The 17,346-nt window shown below is 55.1% G+C and overlaps 1 protein-coding gene and 2 long non-coding RNA genes across 7 annotated transcripts in view; 2 read left to right on the top strand and 1 right to left on the bottom strand.

Moving 5' to 3' along the window:
* SLC28A1 (solute carrier family 28 member 1) overlaps positions 1 to 17,346 on the bottom strand; it is a 52,803-nt gene that overhangs the window by 21,425 nt on the left and 14,032 nt on the right. For 4 of the 5 annotated variants that reach the window (XM_086711650.1, XM_086711649.1, XM_086711652.1 and 1 more), the window contains exons 7-10: positions 14,477 to 14,618; positions 13,717 to 13,830; positions 12,453 to 12,530; positions 122 to 202 (exon numbers count right to left, since the gene is read on the bottom strand). In XM_086711650.1, the coding sequence (XP_086567776.1) occupies positions 122 to 202; positions 12,453 to 12,530; positions 13,717 to 13,830; positions 14,477 to 14,618 (415 nt within the window). The remainder of the gene's footprint in view (positions 1 to 121; positions 203 to 12,452; positions 12,531 to 13,716; positions 13,831 to 14,476; positions 14,619 to 17,346) is intronic. The other variant, XM_086711651.1, reaches the window with a different exon arrangement.
* LOC147580476 (uncharacterized) lies at positions 2,590 to 4,278 on the top strand. Its single transcript, XR_015252962.1, has 2 exons — positions 2,590 to 2,747; positions 3,068 to 4,278. It is a non-coding gene; the product is annotated as an uncharacterized LOC147580476 (long non-coding RNA).
* Positions 6,201 to 8,136, top strand: LOC147580475 (uncharacterized). Its single transcript, XR_015252961.1, has 2 exons — positions 6,201 to 6,432; positions 7,981 to 8,136. It is a non-coding gene; the product is annotated as an uncharacterized LOC147580475 (long non-coding RNA).

The following is a 17,346-nucleotide window of genomic DNA, read 5'->3' as shown; positions in this document are numbered from 1 at the left end:
CCTCAGAGAAGGGGAGTTGGGGGGTTTGGGGGTTGGGTTTGGAAGCAAGGCATTCCGGGAGAGCATGAGCCCAGTGAGTAGGCAGCCGTGGGAGAGCCCGGCCGTGGCATTGGGAACTCACCTTCTGGATCACCCACTGCATGAGGCCCACATAGTAGAGAACCGACATGACACAGCTGAAGAAGATAACGATGGGCAAAACCTGCCAGACAAGAGCACAGGCCCCAGGGTTAGAGGCAGGTAGACCCCAGACAACCGACTTCGTCCAGGGCTGTGCCGCTCAGGGGCCTGACAGGGTCCGGGAGGAAGCTCTGAATTCACTGCCTGAGGTCACACACGGGGCCTCCTTGGAGGCACTTTGTGTCCTCTCTGTTCCGCTCTGAACATCCCCCCGGCCCCCTCCCCCCCACAGACGAGGCCTGTGCCATGGAGGAGAAGCAGGACTCGAGTTCACCCCTTTTATTACCTCCTCGTCTGTAAGGTGGGGACAAATGCCTGTTTCTCAGGTTCTCGCGAGGGTTAGAGGAGCTGGCTCAGGGCCTAGCACCTTGCACAGCGTGCACCCCCTTCACGAGCGCAGTCCCTGGCCCACGAGGACCCCTCCGGTGCTTTGGGCCCGAGTGACAGGCTCGTCGTCTCTCTGGCACAGCACTTCCACTCAGGACTGACGAGCTCAGAGCCAGACCCACGTGGGCCCGGCAGCCGGTCCCTCACGCTGTCACCACCTCTCTGCCAACTCCAGGCCTCGTCAACTCTTCCTTCGAAACTTCCCTCGCAGTCCTTCCCTCCTCGCCAGGGCCCCGGCCCCCACCCCGGCGCCTCTGCCCTGCGGCCTGATTTATCCCAGCGAGGCCTACGACCACTCAGATGTCTCTCGGTGGAGGACGGGTTTCAGGACCACGGGATGACCACGAAGCAGCACACGGAAAGTCTGGAAACGAGACTGAGGGGCTCTCCGTGGGCAGTTATGGAGTGATTTCCGAGCGAGAAGAGGGAAGGCGTGACCAGGTGTGTGCTGTGCTATCCGGTGTGCAGGGGAGCGTGGGGATGGCATTGTGCGTGGGCCCGTGTGGGCACGGAGTGTCACTAAAAGGGTATGCAAGGGAGGCAGTGGCCTTGGGGCGGGAACTAGGTGACTGTCGGTGTGGAAGGGAGACTTACTTTTTACCGCCTCCCCTTTGTGCTGTTGGGATGTGTTCTCTGTTCCAAACGGTTCTAAAATAGGTTATGCAGAAGGGCGCCTGGGTGGCTCAGTCAGCTGAGTGACTGACTCTTCATTTCGGCTCGGGTCGTGATCTCGTGGTTCGTGAGATCGAGCCCCACGTCTGGCTATGCGCTGACAGCGTGGGGCCTGCTTGGGATTCTCTCTCTCTCCCTCTCTCTCTCTCTCTCTCTCTCTGCCTCCCTCCTGTTGGCACTCTCTCTCAGAATAAATAAATAAGCATTAAAACAATGAGTTACGTAGAATTGGTAATGGTGGGCGCATCCCTACGCCGAAATGTTAGGTGGGGAAGCTAGAACATCGAAAGCGTAGAAAGGCTGGGAGACGGCGTGCCCGAAAAGCTGTTCTGTGTGCTGGGACTGCGGAAGGTTGGGTTCTTCCTTCCGTATTTCCCGTTTCTCTTCTACTCCTGTAATTTTCTGTGATAGGTGGCCTGTTCTCGAGGAGGGGAGCCTGGGCGGAGGGGGGGTCTGGGCCAGCTCAGCAGCGGGGTTTGGGACTTGCTGGGTGTGAGATGCCTATGGGGCAGCCACGGGGTGGGGTGGGGGGACAGCTGGATAAAAGGGTCAGGAGCTCAGGGGGGAAGGTCTGGGCCAGGGATGGATTGGGATGCATCTGCACGGAAGTGTAGGTTGAGGCCACGGGATAGATGCGATTCACCGAGGAAACGTCCCTGAGTGAGGAGAGCAGTGAGGACAGAAGACAGGGCCTGGGGTCAGCATGGGAGGGGGGAAGGGTAAGAGGGGGCGCAGGGAGGGGACCGAGAAGAAACAGAGAGGTTGGAGGACCTCCAGGCGAGGCGTGTGTTGGAAACCGAGGACGGCTGATCAAGAAGGGTGGTCGATCAGCCGTGCCAGACGTGTCAGAGAATTCCAGAAAGGTGAGGCGCGCGACGGACCATTGGCACCTAGCAATTCAGGGGTCGTGGTGGAGATAGTGAGTACAGGCAGCTGTTTCTAGAAGCTTAGCCGTGCCGGAAGGAAAGGTGCCCTCGGGAGAGGTGAGGGTGCAGGGAGAGTTGTTTTTGTTTTTAATACGGAAAGTCTCGTGTGATCACATTCAGGCTCTAGCTCAAAATGAATCAGGAGTGCGGGATGGCCCCCGAAGAAGGCAGAGCCTCCACCCCGAGCAGCCCCCCTAGAGACGAGAACAGGCCCCAAGGTGTCCCCCCTCCCTTCCCAGATGGAGGCTGCGGCTGGATGTGGACCAGCTCCCCTCCGTGGGCCTCACCGCGGTGGGGGCTGTCACCTGACAGGGAACGCAGGCTCTGGAGGTCCTCCTGTCCCGTGACTCGTGCTGACTGCCCGGTGCCGGGCACACCCCCAACACGAGGCTGCTGACGTCATCCGCCCTCCCTCACGGGGAGACACAGAGACAGTCACGTACTGTCTAGACTGCTTGTCCAATTTATCATGAGGGACTGCTCGGCAGCCTGGCAGGGCGGCGGCCGTGGCTCAAACCAGGAAGGACCTGACTGCAGAATTGGGACTTTCTCCGGGCAGCCGCCAAGAGACATTGCCTACCCGTGAGATGCGGGTCTTTGGTGGAAGGGAAGCTGGGTTTTGCATGAGGTAGCGGCTCTCCGGGGAGGGAAGATAAAATAGGAGAGAAGAGAGGTGGCCTCCCAATTTTCTAAGGTGGCGCATTTTGTCCTAAATAAGGTCCCCGGGACCCATCCGATCTCCCAGCCTGGGAGATGACTGTGGGGCCTGTAGCCTGCGAGGAGGGGGAAGGCAGAATGGGCAGCTGAAGACGGCGATGCCGCGGTCGGGTGGAGGCGGGGGGGGGGGGGGGAGTGTCATCGGGTCCTACTACATGTCCACACGCGGTCCTACTCTGCGGCAGGTGCAGTGCCCAGCGCGTGGTGATTCGTCGATCCTCAAACCAACTGAGGTACTTGTAAATCCGCTTCACCAAAGGGGACACCGAGACCGTGAGATGTTGGCAGCCCGCCCAAGGTCACACGCCTGCAAAAACAGCGCTGCCCGGCCGCTGAGCAGGTTGCCAAGGCCCTGCCATGAGCCTGTGGACGTCTGCCCTGTTGCCTATTCTGGAAGCCCCACTTCTCTGTCTCAGGAGAGGCATTCATCTCCGGGAGCGAGGGTGTAGCAGCCATACACATGTCCTCACCGCCACACGGTGGAACCCAGAGCCGGCTGGTCCCTCTAGTGTGACCGCTCACCCATAACCGAAGGAAGAAGGGGCCTCCAGTTTGCCGAGGCCAGTGGTTCTCAAAGTGCGGTCCCTGGACCAGTAGCATCACCCGAGAATTGGCAAGAGATGCAAATTTCGAGCCCCACATCTGGAGTTTCAGTTTCAGCAGGTCGGGGGTGGGCCTGAGAATTTGGGCCTGAGTGTTTCCAGAAGCTGTTGGTGATGGAGGTACCACTCTGAGAACCACTGGTCTAGAGTTTAGACCATAACGCTCGGAGCAAATGTCAACTTGTTATCAGGAAACGGGGTTCGAAGGCAGGACCAGACCCACTGAGGACACGGCCCTGATGCTTCCTCTTCCTGGAGGAAGCTGAGCCAGGCTTTCGATGACTTCCTGATAATGAACCCTCACAGTCCAAGCTCCAAAGGCCTAAGCACTGCAGACAGGGTCCTGTCGCCAACCCCACGAAACCCCACAAAAATCCCGAACCACAAAATCTAAAGTCGGTCAACAATGCATTAAAAGGATCACATACCATCAGGGTGCCTGGGTGGCTCAGTCGGTTGAGTGACTTCAGCTCAGGTCATGATCTTGTGATTCATGAGTTAGAACCCCACATCGGGCTCGCTGCTGTCAGCACAGAGCCCGCTTCAGATCCTCTGTCCTCTCCTCTGCACGCCCCCCGGCCCCCACCTCTCAAAAATAAATGGCTCAGTCAGTTAAGCGTCTGACTTTGGCTCAGGTCATGATCTCACGGCTCGTGGGTTTGAGTCCCTTGTTGGGCTGACAGCTCAGAGCCTGGATTCTGTGTCTCCCTCTCTCTGCTCCTCCCCCAGCTCAGGCTCTGTCTCTCTCTCTCAGGAAATGAATAAAACCATTAAAACAATAAAAAAAAAATAAACATTTTAGAAGGATCATACACCATCATCATTTGGGATTTATTCTAGAGAAGGAAGGATGGTTCAGCATCCACAAGTCCATCAACATGATAATACGCCACATTAACAAGACCAAGGATAAAAATTCCCCGATCATCTCAGTAGGTGCAGGAAAAGCATTTGACAAAATCCAACATCCATTCATGACAAAGCTCTCAGCCAAGTGGATGTAGAAGGAATGTACCTCAACATAATAAAGGCCACATATGACAAACCCACAGTTAACCTCATCCTCAATGGTGAAAGGCTGAAAGCTTTTCCTCTAAGACCAGGAGCAGGATAAGGATGTCCTCTCTTACCACTTCTATTCAACATAGTATTGGAAGTCTTAGCCAGAGCAATGAGTCAAGAAAAAAAGAAATCAAAGTTATCCAAATTGGAAAGGAAGAAGTAAAACTGTCCCTATTTGCAGATGACATGATACTACATATAGAAAAACCCTAAAGGCTCCACCAGACAACCATTAGAAGTGACAAATGAATCAGTAAAGTTGCAAGATACAAAATTAACACACACAAATCAGTTGTGTTTCTGTATACTGATAATGAGCTATCAGCAAGGGGAATTTTTAAAAATCCCATTTACAACTACATCAAAAAGAATAAAATACCTAGGAACAAACTTAACCAAGGAGGTCACCTGTACGATGAAAATTATAAGACGCTGGTGAAAGAAACTAAAGATGACGCAAATAAATGGAAAGATAGTCCATGCACATGGCCTGGAAGAATTGATACTCTTAAAATGTCCATGCTACCCAAAGCAATCTACAAACCCGATGCAGTCTCCACCAAAATACCAGTGGCATTTTTCACAGAACTAGAACAAATCATCCTAAAACTTGTGTAGAACCACAAAAGACCCCGAATAGCCAAAGCAGTCCTGAGAAAGAACAAAGCTGGAGATCACAGGCTCCCTTATTTCAAACTATACTGCAAACCGGAGTAATCCAAACAGTATGGTACAGATGCCCATGCCACCACCGTTACAGAAAGGCAGAGGGGACTTCCTCCAAGGCCACGTAAAGCGGACATGCCTCCTGATTTCCTACTCCCTTGGTCCCTTGCCCAGAGGCCCTCACCACTCTGCCCCTCGTGGTCATGGCCAACTGGCTGTCAAAGTGTCATTCAGAGACCTTTGCAGATACCGGATTCTCCTAAGATCTCTCCTGGTCCCCTCGTCCCATCTCTTTCCTTCTCCCTCCTTCCAGCACCCCGCCCCAGCTTTCACCTACTCACATATTTCCCACTCCCTTTCCTGCTGATCATAATCACTGAGCTCACGAGTGACCCCTTAATTACTAACTCCAATGGCACCTCTCCCTCCTTGTCTTTTTTTTTTTTTTAACGTTTACTTATTTTTGAGAGAGACAGGGCATGAGCGGGGGAAATGCAGAGAAAGAGGGAGACACAGAATTCAAAGCAGGCCCCAGGCTCTGAGCTGTCAGCACAGAGCCCAATGTGGGCCTCGAACCCACGAACCAAGGGATCATGACCTGAGCCACAGTCGGACGCTTAACTGACTGAGCCACCCAGGCGCCCCCGTCCTTTTCTTATTTGATTTTTTGGGGCCAAACTTGGCATTGTTGACCATTGCGGATGGCCGAGGCTGCGTCAGGCAGACACCCCAAAACCTTGGGAGATGGGAGCATTGTCTTTCACCCAGATGTTCCTCAGGGAGAACATGTGAGCAGCACTCCTGGGCGCAGTATGTGGGTGCCCGTTCCAGAGGCCGGAACAGTGGTGAAGGAACAAGTAAACACAAGCTACTGGGTCAGCCAGACCCAGGAAGGATGCAGGAGCCTCAGGGGAGGCGGCTGTGTGGGTGGGATGTTACCAGAAGGGAGGCGGAGCCAAGGCAGAATGACTAATCAAGACGATGCAGCCAAGAGGTGGCTGCCGCGTCCAGTCCATGGCGCTGGACTCCAGGCCAGGGGAGGGGGGCGGCCAAGAAGCCCCAGGCAGAGGCTTGACTTCCTGGACAAGGGACGGGCTGGACCGTGGCCCAGCAGGAAGCAGCTTGGACTCTGAAAATCTGAGTGAGCTCAGAGAAGACTTCCCCGGGGCCAGCATGAACCAAAGGCCTTGGACTAGGTCCACATGATCCAGGGAAAGAAGGTGAGGAAGGCTCCTGCGTCTTCCGCTCGACTTAGCACCAGCAAATCCACCCCACCTTGAGGACCCGTCCTAAGCTTAGGAAGTGCTGTGCTTATGTGTGTGTGTGTACATGTGAGTGTGCATGTGTGTGAGCATGTGTGTGCACATGAGTGTGCGAGTGTGAGTGTGTGCACGAGCTGGTGTGTGTGTGCTTGAGTGGGCTGTGTGCACGTGTGTGCATGTGTGTGCACGTGTGAGTACATGTGAGTGAGCGTGTGTGCATGTGTGAGCATGTGTGCGTGTGTGTGCATAAGTGTGCATGTGTGCATGAGCGTTTGTGGGCATGTGTGTGTGCATGTGACTGTGTATTGTGAGCACATGTGTGCTTGGGAGTGTGAGTACATGAACATTTGTGTGCATGTGTGTGTGTGCGTGTAAGTGTGCATGCGTGTGCATGTATGTGAGCATGCACGTGTGTGCATGTGTGTGTCTAAACATGTGTGTGCATGTGGGTGTGCATGTGTGAATGTGAGCGTGCATGTGTGTAAGCATGTGCATGTGTGTGTGTGCGTGCGCATGATGCAGGGAGGGAGTGGGGAAGCTAAGTAAATTTTGTGACTAATGAATCTTGTGAAGAGGGCAGTTCCATGGCCATGGAGCGTGTAAGTCCTCCCTGATCTGGTCTGTCTTCGCCAAGGAAGCCACTGCCTAATGCACTAACGCTGAGGTTGGCCCGAGGACAGGGCCTCCCAGGGTCCCAACGACGGTTAGCGTGTGACTGGGAAATGCTGGGGCTGCCTACTGATAAACCCACCTCTCTTGTTTTTTCTTTCTTGACGGGATATCCAAACTCAAAGTCTTTAGCAGCCACTTAATGTTTTAAATTTAACATTATCGTTATTAGGGCTCCTTTCTGTATTTGGAAGGGAGACGGGATGTCACTGACTTCAACTTACAGGATGAGGCTGAAAACGCCAGTGTCCAGTCAACCTGTTCCAGCCCCGGCTCTGCCCTTACTCACCGGGTGACTGTGCCCATGTCACTGCTCCTCTCTGGGGTGTGGCCTGACCATCCGTAGGGACCCAAAGTTCAGTCAGCTCCCTTCCAGCCCGACAGTCTACGAAAGCGTGGTTGTAAAGGGTGATGTGGGGAGAGAGACGGGCAGCAGGTGCGCCCACATTCCTCTGGAAAGGGAGAGAAGGTGGAGGACACACAGCCGACTCTGGCGGGAAGACGGGCAGAGCAGCAAGGAAGGTGACCGTTTCGGCGCTAGTCTGCGGGACAGGCAGGGCGGGGACGCCGGCGGACAGCGGCTGTCTGGTCTGCCTCGTGCCCCTTCCTCCGCTCCTTCTGGTGACAAAGATTCAGCATCCCTTTGGGAAACCACCCCCTCCTCCACTCTCCCCCGACGGGCTTCAGGTTTGGCAGATCAAAGCCAATTACTCTCCCTGGTTACAGTTCAGAGATGGCATCTACTCCAAGCCCGGCCAAGAAGGGCCCCCTCGCGGGTTTCCTGCTAGAGCTAGTGGAAATCGGGCTGTCTCTCTCTTTCTCTCTCTCTCTCCTCAGGTTGGTTGGATGTAAGCCACCCCCTCGAGGGAGCCTACCCATGACTAAGACTAACACCAGTACCCAGAACACAGAGCCAGGATACAGGCCAGGTGGATCCCAGCTGATGTTCGGTACCCTGGACTTTTCAGTTACAGAAATTAATCTTGATTTCTGCAGGTTCTGTTTCATTTCCGTGTTGGCTTAAGACAAATTTGAGTTGTGTTTCTGTCACTTACCACTGACTAAGTCAGGAGCTAAGCACCCAGGTCAGGAAGTACAGCCGAGACTCCCAAATGCGGCCCCAGTTATGGCTGGGAGGGACCGTCGATGGAAGGATCTGTGCCATCACTTTTTCTCCTGGGGAGGTATGCCAGCTGTCACCTGGGCCCTGCTCCTCTACCAGACCACAAACGCTCGCTTGGAAAACGACAGCCCCCTGAAAATGTAGCTAATCACAGGGAGCTGCCTGCCTTGTTTGCTATAACGGAGGTTAGCAGAACCACTCTCCTGGGCAATGCCTCTTGGAACGATGGCCTTCTGAGGGTGGCTCGCACTCAATCAGGCCACCTGACCCCCTGGCTGCGGGTGGGAACGCAAGACCCCCGGCGTTCCAATGGCAGGCTCCCATGGCCCGGCCTCGGTGATTGGTCCCAGGATGGTCACATGACTGAGGCTGACCAATCTGAAGACCGCTCCGGGATTTTCTAACTCAGGCTGGCAGAGAAGAGTTCCCTTCACTTGGGGGGGAGGGGGGGCGGGGACCATGCTGTAAGCCTGAGCATCTGTTACTGCTGGGGGCCAGGGGAAGATGGGGTGCTCAAGAGTGAAGCTGACGCCCTGGCGTCTCTGGGGCCCGGGGTCCAGCTTGCACCAGCTCAACCTTGCCTTCTAGTGTGTAAGCCAAGAAACAGCTTCCCTCTCTCCTCCCTTTAAAGCAATATTTTTTTCAAGTTTATTTTGAGAGAGAGAGAGAATACATGCACACACGAGGGAGGGACACAGAGAGAGAGAGGGAGGGAGGGAGGGAGGGAGAAAGAGAGAGAGAGAGAGAGAGAATCCCAAGCAGACTCCTGTCAGCACAGAACCTGATGGGGGGCAGAGGAGGAGGCTAGAACTCACATACCAGTGAGATCATGACCTGAGCCGAGATCAAGAGTCAGACACTGACTAAGGGGGTGTCTGGGTGGCTCAGTTGGCTAAGCATCCGACTCTTGATTTTGGTTCAGGTCATGATCCCACATCAAGCCCCACATCGGGCTCTGCGCTGACAGCATGGAGTCTGCTTGGGATTCTCCCCCTCTCTCTGCCCTTCCCTTGCTTGCACTCTCCCTCTCCCTCTCTTAAAATAAATAAACTTAAAAAAAAATAGACACTCAACCAACTGAGCCACCAGTCACCACCCCCCCCCCCTTTAAAGCAAGTTTTAAATGGGTTTCTGTTACTTGCAACCAAAGAGTCCCAAAGAATACTCTTTTCTTCTAAGCCAGGGGGCAAACAAACATCTAAGGCCCCTTTGTCACCACTGCCTACTAAGGTAAGTGCTCTGATATCAAGGCACAGAAGCCAATAAGCAAGAGCTTCGGTCCTGGGTTCCGGTCTTGATCCCAGCCCTCCCTAGCTTTGACACTTCGCAAGCAACGACCGCTCCGAACCTCAGTGTCCCCATCTGTGAAAAGGGGGTAATGATAGCACTTCCACCACGGGTGGTCGTGAGGGTGAAGCGAGGGCCAGGTACACGTGCTGGCTGCGTACCTAGTGGCCATTATTATGATTTCCTTCTCCCTGCGCTTTTCTTCTCTGTTCCCCCGAGACCTCGGGTCTAGAGGGCAACAAAATGGTTTCCGGTGGCCCTGGGGCTTGCTGCAAAGCTTGTGTGTAGCTCTTGGCTTCCCTCTGGTTGGGAAGGTCCGGGCCCTGCCGGGGAGGTTTGGAGAAAAAGGAGTTCAGCTGTGGTCTCGGGCCACCGGGAAAGCTGCTCAGGACCACGGTCATGGGAACGGTGGCCCAGCCGGGGACAGGGGCCTGGACTTCCCAGCAGGCACAGAGGGACTCCGGAGAGCGGTGTCCGGGCACTGGGCGGGGCTCTGTAGGGCTCAGGGTCAGTTCAGGGACACAGGATGAGTAAGACCCAGGCCTCTCCTCCTGCAGGTCCCCTCAGCCTCCGTTCCCCACGGTGACCTCTCTCCTGCCCTGTGACAGCCTGGTGGCCCCGGGTCATCATGTGGGTATGAGGCAGCCTCCTCAGGTCCTCTATTCCAAGCCTCCTGGCTACAACCCTTCCTACCCACTATTTTCTTTAAAATGTTTATTTACTTGACATAGAGACGGAGAGAGCGTGAGCAGGGAAGCGGCTGAGAGAGAGGGAGACACAGAATCCAAAGCAGCTCCAGGTTCTGAGCTGTCAGCACAGAGCCCGACGCGGGGCTCGAACCCACGAACTGTGAGATGGTGACCGGAGCCGAAGTCGGACGCTCAGCCCACTGAGCCCCCCAGGCGCCCCTCTTCCTGCCCACTATTGGCATGACGACCATCCCAAATCTCCAAAAAATCCCTGCCTGCTCAAAACTCTTTGATAGCTCTGTTTCCTGGGGACCAAACCCCGGTGCCTCCTCCTGGCATTTAGGGCCCTTCAAGCTTCAGCCCCACCATGCTAGCCGTTCGTGCCCCCACCTGTGCCCCCTGCCGGCAAAGGGAGCTTCGCCCTGTAGATGACACGCCCGCACTTTCTCCCCTTGGTGCTCCTCCCAGGGGCTCCTTCTTCTTGCCTATCTGCGCGTCCAAAACTCCCGTCCTGCGTGTCCCGTGGTTCCACATCAAACACCACCTCCCCGGGGGAGTCCTCCTCACTGTCCCTAGTTTAAACAACCCCCCCCACCCCAAATGGACGCTTTCGTTTGTGCCAACTGCACTTGAACCTGGCCGCCCGGGGAGGTCGGACTGCAGAGTGTCGTATGCTTGTCCCTGCAGGGTGACAAGATGCTGGCTGCTGTCTGTCTATCTGGTGAACGTAAGACGTCATGCCGGAGCCAGTCTTCACGACTCCTCCCTGAAACCTGGGAGGCCCCTACTTGGAAATAGGACTGGGAGGGAGCAGCCCTCCCCAGCCCTACAGGATGGTGTCGGGGGCCTCTGGAGGGCCCCCCCACCCCGTCCCCCAGTAAAACTGCTCTCAGAGCAATGTGATGGACAAGTTCGTCCCAGGACACACAAGACTCCCAAGAGGACAGGAACCCGGTCCCCTCGCTCCTTCCTCCCATAACTGACATTATTTGAACCACTTGGATAAAGTGGACGCTTCCCCGAGGGTTGCTGACACCAACGGACACTGTGCGGACCCTCACCACAAGCTGGTGGTGGGGACAGAGGGGCTGGAGACGACTAGACTCACAGCCTGGCCCAACGTCAGCCCAGAAGTGCATCGCCGAGCCCGTGGCTCAGGCTGGAAGCCTCCGGGGGCCCCAACAGCCCCCACAGGGTGGGAATGCTCTGGAAACAATGGTCAGAGGCATGAAAGGCAGAAACCTCCAGGAGCTACACATGGGCCCCTGCACAGCAGCCCTGGGGGCCGGGGCGGGGGGGGGGGGGGGTCGGGGCGGGGGGGGCGGGGCCAGGCAGGGAAGGCGCCCTGGAGGAGGCAGCATGGATTCCCGTGGCAGTGCCGTGGCAACGGTGGCAGGAAATCACCCCCCTCCGCCTAGCACTGGAAGTGGAGCTGAAGCCCAGAGAGGGTCTTTTGACAGCTTGGGCGTGAGGCCAGCAGAGGGGAGCCCCCGAAGGAAGCGCGTGGGTCCCCATTTCCAAACTCAGAATGGTGACGTGGCCACACCACGGCAGACCCGGCACGGGCTGCGCCGTCTAAACTCAGGGTTGGGGCTCTACTGTACACAGTAAGGCCTTTGAGTCTCTAGGTCGGTTTCCTCTGCAGCAGGGATGCAATAAACTGTCCGAGGACGGAAGGAAGGAAAGAGGGAGGGAGGGAGGGGCTGTAGGTCCAGAAAAGTCCAGAGAAGGGAGTCACAGTGTACGGCTGGGCGACAAGGGCCGGCCTCCTGCAGAGGTGACCCTCGAGGGCCTCGATGCAGAAGCAGCCTGAGAGGGTCCTGTGGGCTTAAGAGTTCCCGGGAAGTGTCCCTCAGAGGCCTCGGGGCCTCTGCGGCACGTCGGGGGCTGAGGTGAAGGCAGGCGCCGTCCCCGTGCCCCTGCGCTCTCTTCTTGTCTCACGGCAATTCTATCACTCGGGGATTCGTTTTTAAGGAAAAGAATACAGATACCTCTTACTTGGCAAATGTTACAAAGCACACTGACGACATGCTGGCGGGTGAACGGTGTCGGGGCCCCTCTCGGCACCCCGAGCCCGGAGCTTCGTGGACCTCAAGCACACGGCCCTCCCCCGACCCGGACCCGGCCCACGCAGCTTGCCCAGACGTGCCCCGGCCACAGGTACTGGGCAGCCGCTGCTAAGGCCCTCTCGGGCCAGGAGTTGGGCTGACCTGAAAGGCAAAGACTCCCTTGACCATGGCCTCCCCAAACACGAAGCTGGAGCCCACGTCCGTGTAGCTCAGGAAGATCTGAAAGCAAAAGACAAAACAATGCAAAAACCCGGAGTGAGGCCAGGAGGGGAAGGGGCACAAACAGTGGCCAGAAAGCCAGGCCGGGTGAGCCGGAGGGACGTCGCCTGCCGTGGGCCCATCCAGCAGCCCGTCCAGCAGCCCAGTGTGGGGGAGAGAGGGTCACCGGGCCTCCCGGGCCTTGCGGGGGTCGGGCACCACCCAGCAGTGCACTTCGTGAACACACGTTCACAGGGGTTTGCTCCCCTGAGCACATTCTCCCCGGGAGACACCTTTTCTGTACACTTTAAGGGAGCACCCTCAGGGGCGCCTGGGTGGCTCAGTCGGTTAGGTGTCCGACTTCGGCTCAGCCCATGATCTCATGGTTCGTGAGTTCGAGCCCCGCGTCGGGCTCTGTGCGGACAGCTCAGAACCTGGAGTCTGCTTTGGATTCTGTGTCTCCCTCTCTCTCTCTCTCTCTGCTCGTTCCCGCTCACACTCTCTCTTTCAAAAATAAATAAACATTAAAAAAAATAGGTGCAAATGATCAGTTTTGTGGTATGTGTATTTACTACAACAAACAACGGAATGAGAAAACAACTTCAAGAGGCACCTGGGTGGCTCAGTCGGTTGAGTGACCGACCTCGGCTCAGGTCATGATCTCATGGTCCGTGAGTTCGAGCCGCGCGTCAGGCTCAGAGCCCGGAGCCTGCTTCAGATTCTGTGTTCTCCCTCTCTCTCTGCCCCTCCCCAATCACACTCTGTCTGTCTGTCTCTCTCTCTCTCAAAGATAAACATTAAAAACTTAAAAAAAAAACATAACTTCAAGAAACTGAACATTATTTTTAAATGCACACATACGACAAAGTAAATCAGTTGTAATTTTTTTTAGCACTTTTAACTGTCACGTGTTCCACATCACTCATGACTGCTGAGGGCCACATGCCTTGCGCCCTCAGTACCCAAGAACCCTCCTGTGCTGAGATTCTTTTCCGCATCAGACCAGCCGCTGGAAGGACAGCTGTCTGCAGGTGGCCCCGGGCCTAGGGGAAGGAGTGGCCACACAGCCCAGCCCCTGCTGCTCACGTGGCCTGGGGCCCAGCGCACCCCCACCGTCCCGATCCCAAGCCCCTCCTTACGGTCCCACCCTCCCCTTCCCCCAGTACAGCGGCTTTTCCCTGGCAACCCGGGTTCCCCTTGTACGCACCTGGATCTGGTTGCCCATCCACTGGAATGCAATAAATCCTGGCTCTGTTCTGATGACGAAGAGTCCAAGTGCAAACTGTAGTCCGAGGCCCCAGGACACAGTCCTCCAGGATACCTGGCACCCGAGAGAAAGGTCCTGGTGAGCTCAGCTCCTGGGGGGATCCACGGGGAACGGCAGGCGGAAAGGGCAGAGAGCACAGTTCTGCTGAGGGGCTTGGGAGTCTTGGCCTCGTCTGCAGGATAGGACTGGACCCAGCCACGACCCTGGGCCTGTTGCCGACGGTCCCATCCACCCTGCGGTCAGAATAGGCCACACTCTTGGCAGTAATGGGCCTGGGGCAGTGGGCAGGGGTGGGGCACGGTCTAAGGACCCATTGCAAGACTCGAGCCGCCTCGAGCAGGCCATAGCCCTCGGTCCCGGTCCTCACCGGGCGGCTGTGGCCTCTGATTCCAGTGTCAGTGTAGCCTCTGTCTGCCTGGACCTCCCCCCATCTCTCCTCCCCAGGCAGGGCTCCCAGCTGCCCTGACCCCCCGCGCCCTGGACGCCCCCACCCCCGGCAGAGGACCGCTTCTGCCTCTCCGCATTTAAGGACTCCTCAGCGGTGACCTTCGAATGCAGGTGCGTGAGGATCTCTGGGAGGCCTGGCTGGAGCCTGCGGGGAGATGTCGGCCACACCACGAAGCGGGGAGGGATCCCGGTTTCGGGAGGCAGGGAGGGAAGGGGCTGCGGCGCACTCTGGGCCTGACGACTGAGGACTCACTGTGCGGTGATGCTTTGAGCAGGCGAAGAGGAGGCAGATGAACACGCAGATTCCTGCAAAGGACACTAGCTGCTCGGGTCGCTGGGAGGTGTCCAGAACCAGCCACGAGACCAGGCCCAGGAAAGCAGCGAGGGCCAGAGTCCTGCGGGGGAGAGGCAGAAAGCCATCACCCTCAGCGTCTCCCCCGGCCCTACACAAGGGCACCCAGGGCTCCAGGGGAAGGGTGCTCAGGGCTGGGGGGAGGAGAGAGCTGTGTGGCCTCACACGGACCACCTAGCCTCTCTGGGTCTGGCGTCCTCGTTGGGCAAATGAAGCCGAAGCCCCACGCTTCTCCTGGTTGCCAGGAGGACTAAAGAAGAGAATGTGTGTGCTGAGCTTTGCACGGTGCCGAGCACGTGGCTCCCTCAAGGGCAGGGATTCTCACAGATGCAGCGATGCTCAGCCCAGCCTCTGACCTTGCCAGGGTGAGGTGGGGCCTGTGGGGCCCAGGGCTCTGCTTCCCAGAAGCAGTAATGTCAGTCCGGGCAGGTGAGCCGAGCTCCTGGGACCAAGGCTGGGAAGCGACGATTTGTTTTTTATTTATTTTTTTTAATGTTCATTCATTTTCAAGAGAGAAAGAGACAGCATGAGCGGGGGAGGGGCAGGGAGAGAGGGAGACACAGAATCCGAAACGGGTTCCAGGCCCTGAGCTGTCAGCACCGAGCCTGACGTGGGGCTCAAACCCAGCAACCACGAGATCATGACCTGAGCTGAAATCGGACGCTTAACCGACTGAGCCACCCAGGCACCCCTGGAAGCAACATTTACAGCCCTGCTTCCCTCCCTGGGGCTGGAGTTGGCTCGCCTGGTTGGGGGGAGGGTCTGGGCCTTGGGTGCTCGAGGTCCACCCCCGACCCAGTCACTGACTCACCTGGTCCTACTAATAACCGCGAATGTTCACTGAGCACCTATTATGTGCCAGGAACTACACCCAGTGCTGGGAGACATACCGTCCCTGCCCTCATTGTACACACGAAGAAACTGAGGCACAGCAAGGTGAAATGACTTGCCCACGGCCACCCATCCAACAAGTAGCAGATTTGAGACTTTAAGCCAGGCACCCGGCAGAAGTTTATTCTCTTCACTAGCTCTGTGCACGACCACTGGTGAGGGGTGGACCCAGGACCAGAACTCACACAGGCCAAGCCCAGAGTTCACTGCTCACTTCTGCCCGTGTTTCTAAGCAGCTAACACCACTGGTCCGCTGCACAGTTTCTGCCCGTCTCTGTGCCACTTGCCTTACTTACTTACTATTTCTCTTTATAAAACTTTATAAAACCTTAAGTGCAGGGGCACCTGGCTGGCTCCTTCAGCAGAGCGTGCAGCTCTTCGTCTCAGGGTCGCGAGTTCAAGCCCTACGCTGGGTGTGGAGACTACTTAAAATAAAATAAATTAAATTAAAAAAAAAAGTCAGTGCATGTTTTGGGTTGGGTTTCTGTTGTCATTTCTTTTTTTTTTTTTTTTAAGTTTATTTATTTATCCTGAGAGAGAGAGAAAGCGCAAGTAGGGAAGGGGCATAGAGAGAGAGAGAGAAAGAATCCAAAGCAGGCTCCTCACTGCCAGTGCAAAGCCTGATGCGGGGCTCGATCTCATGAATCATGAGATCATGACCTGAGCCGAAACCAAGAGTTGGACGCTCAACTGACTGAGCCACCCGGGTGCCCCTGTCATTTGTTTCTTAATGCCTTTATAGAGGTACGACTGGCATGTAATAAATAGATGTTGAAAGTGAACAATTTGGTAAGTCTTGATGTATGTATGTACGTACCTTGAGACCGTCACCACAGTTAAGACACCCAAAACATTCTTCGTGCCCCTCTGTAATTCCTGGCCCCCCTCCTCGTCCCCAGGCAACAACTGATCTGTTCTCTGTCGCTAGATTAGTTTGCATTTTCTAGGATTTTATATAAATGGGATCATAGAGCACATATCCTTTTTTTATCTGACTGCTCTCACTCGACATAACTATTTTGAGATTCATCCATATTTTTTCATGTATCAGGAACTGGTCTCTTTTTATTGCTGTGCAGTATTCCAGTGTGTGGATGGACCATGCTTGGCTTATCTGTTCCCCTGCTGATGGACATTTCGGTAGTTTCCAGCCTTTGGCTATGACAGACAAAGCTGCTAAGAACATTCAAATAGTTACGTGCAGGTCTTTGTACAGATTTATGCTTTCATTTTCCTTGGGTCAATACTACTTGGGTGATGCTTTGGTAAGTGGAATGGGTGAATCATATGGTAGGTCTAACTCTTTAGGAGACCGCCAAACTATTTCCCAAAATTATTGCACAATTTTACACATCCCCGAGCAGGATGTTGGAGTTCCGTTTCCTTTACATCTTTGCCAACACTTCGTAACGTCTATCTTCCAAATTCTAGTCATTTCCAACAGACATAGAGCAGTACCTCTTTGTGATTTTAATTTGCAATTCTCTAATAACTGATGTTGAGCATCTTTCCATGTGCTTATTCACCACTTACGTATCTTCTTGAAAGAATTGTCTGCTCACATCTTGAGCCCATTCTTAAATTGGGTTGTTTTTCTTATTATCGAGCTTTGAGAGTGCTTAATATATTCTGGATACAAGTCCTTGGTCAGATGTGTGATTTGTAAAACTTTTCTCGGAGTCGTGCCTTGTCTTTTTTCTTCTCTTAAGCATGTCTTTTGAAGAGAAGTTCTTAATTCTGATGAAATTCACTTTGTCAAAAATTTTAATAGATTGTGATTTTGGTTTTGTTTCTAAGAAATTTACTTAACTCAAGGGTCACAAAGATTTTCTCCTACATCTCCTTATATTCATTTTATAGTTTTAGGCTTTCAATTTAGG

The sequence above is a fragment of the Puma concolor genome, chromosome B3, assembly GCF_028749965.1.
Source record: "Puma concolor isolate L17-30 chromosome B3, mPumCon1.1.hap2, whole genome shotgun sequence".
NCBI lineage: Eukaryota > Metazoa > Chordata > Mammalia > Carnivora > Felidae > Puma > Puma concolor.
This window is presented reverse-complemented; position numbering and strand designations above follow the sequence as displayed.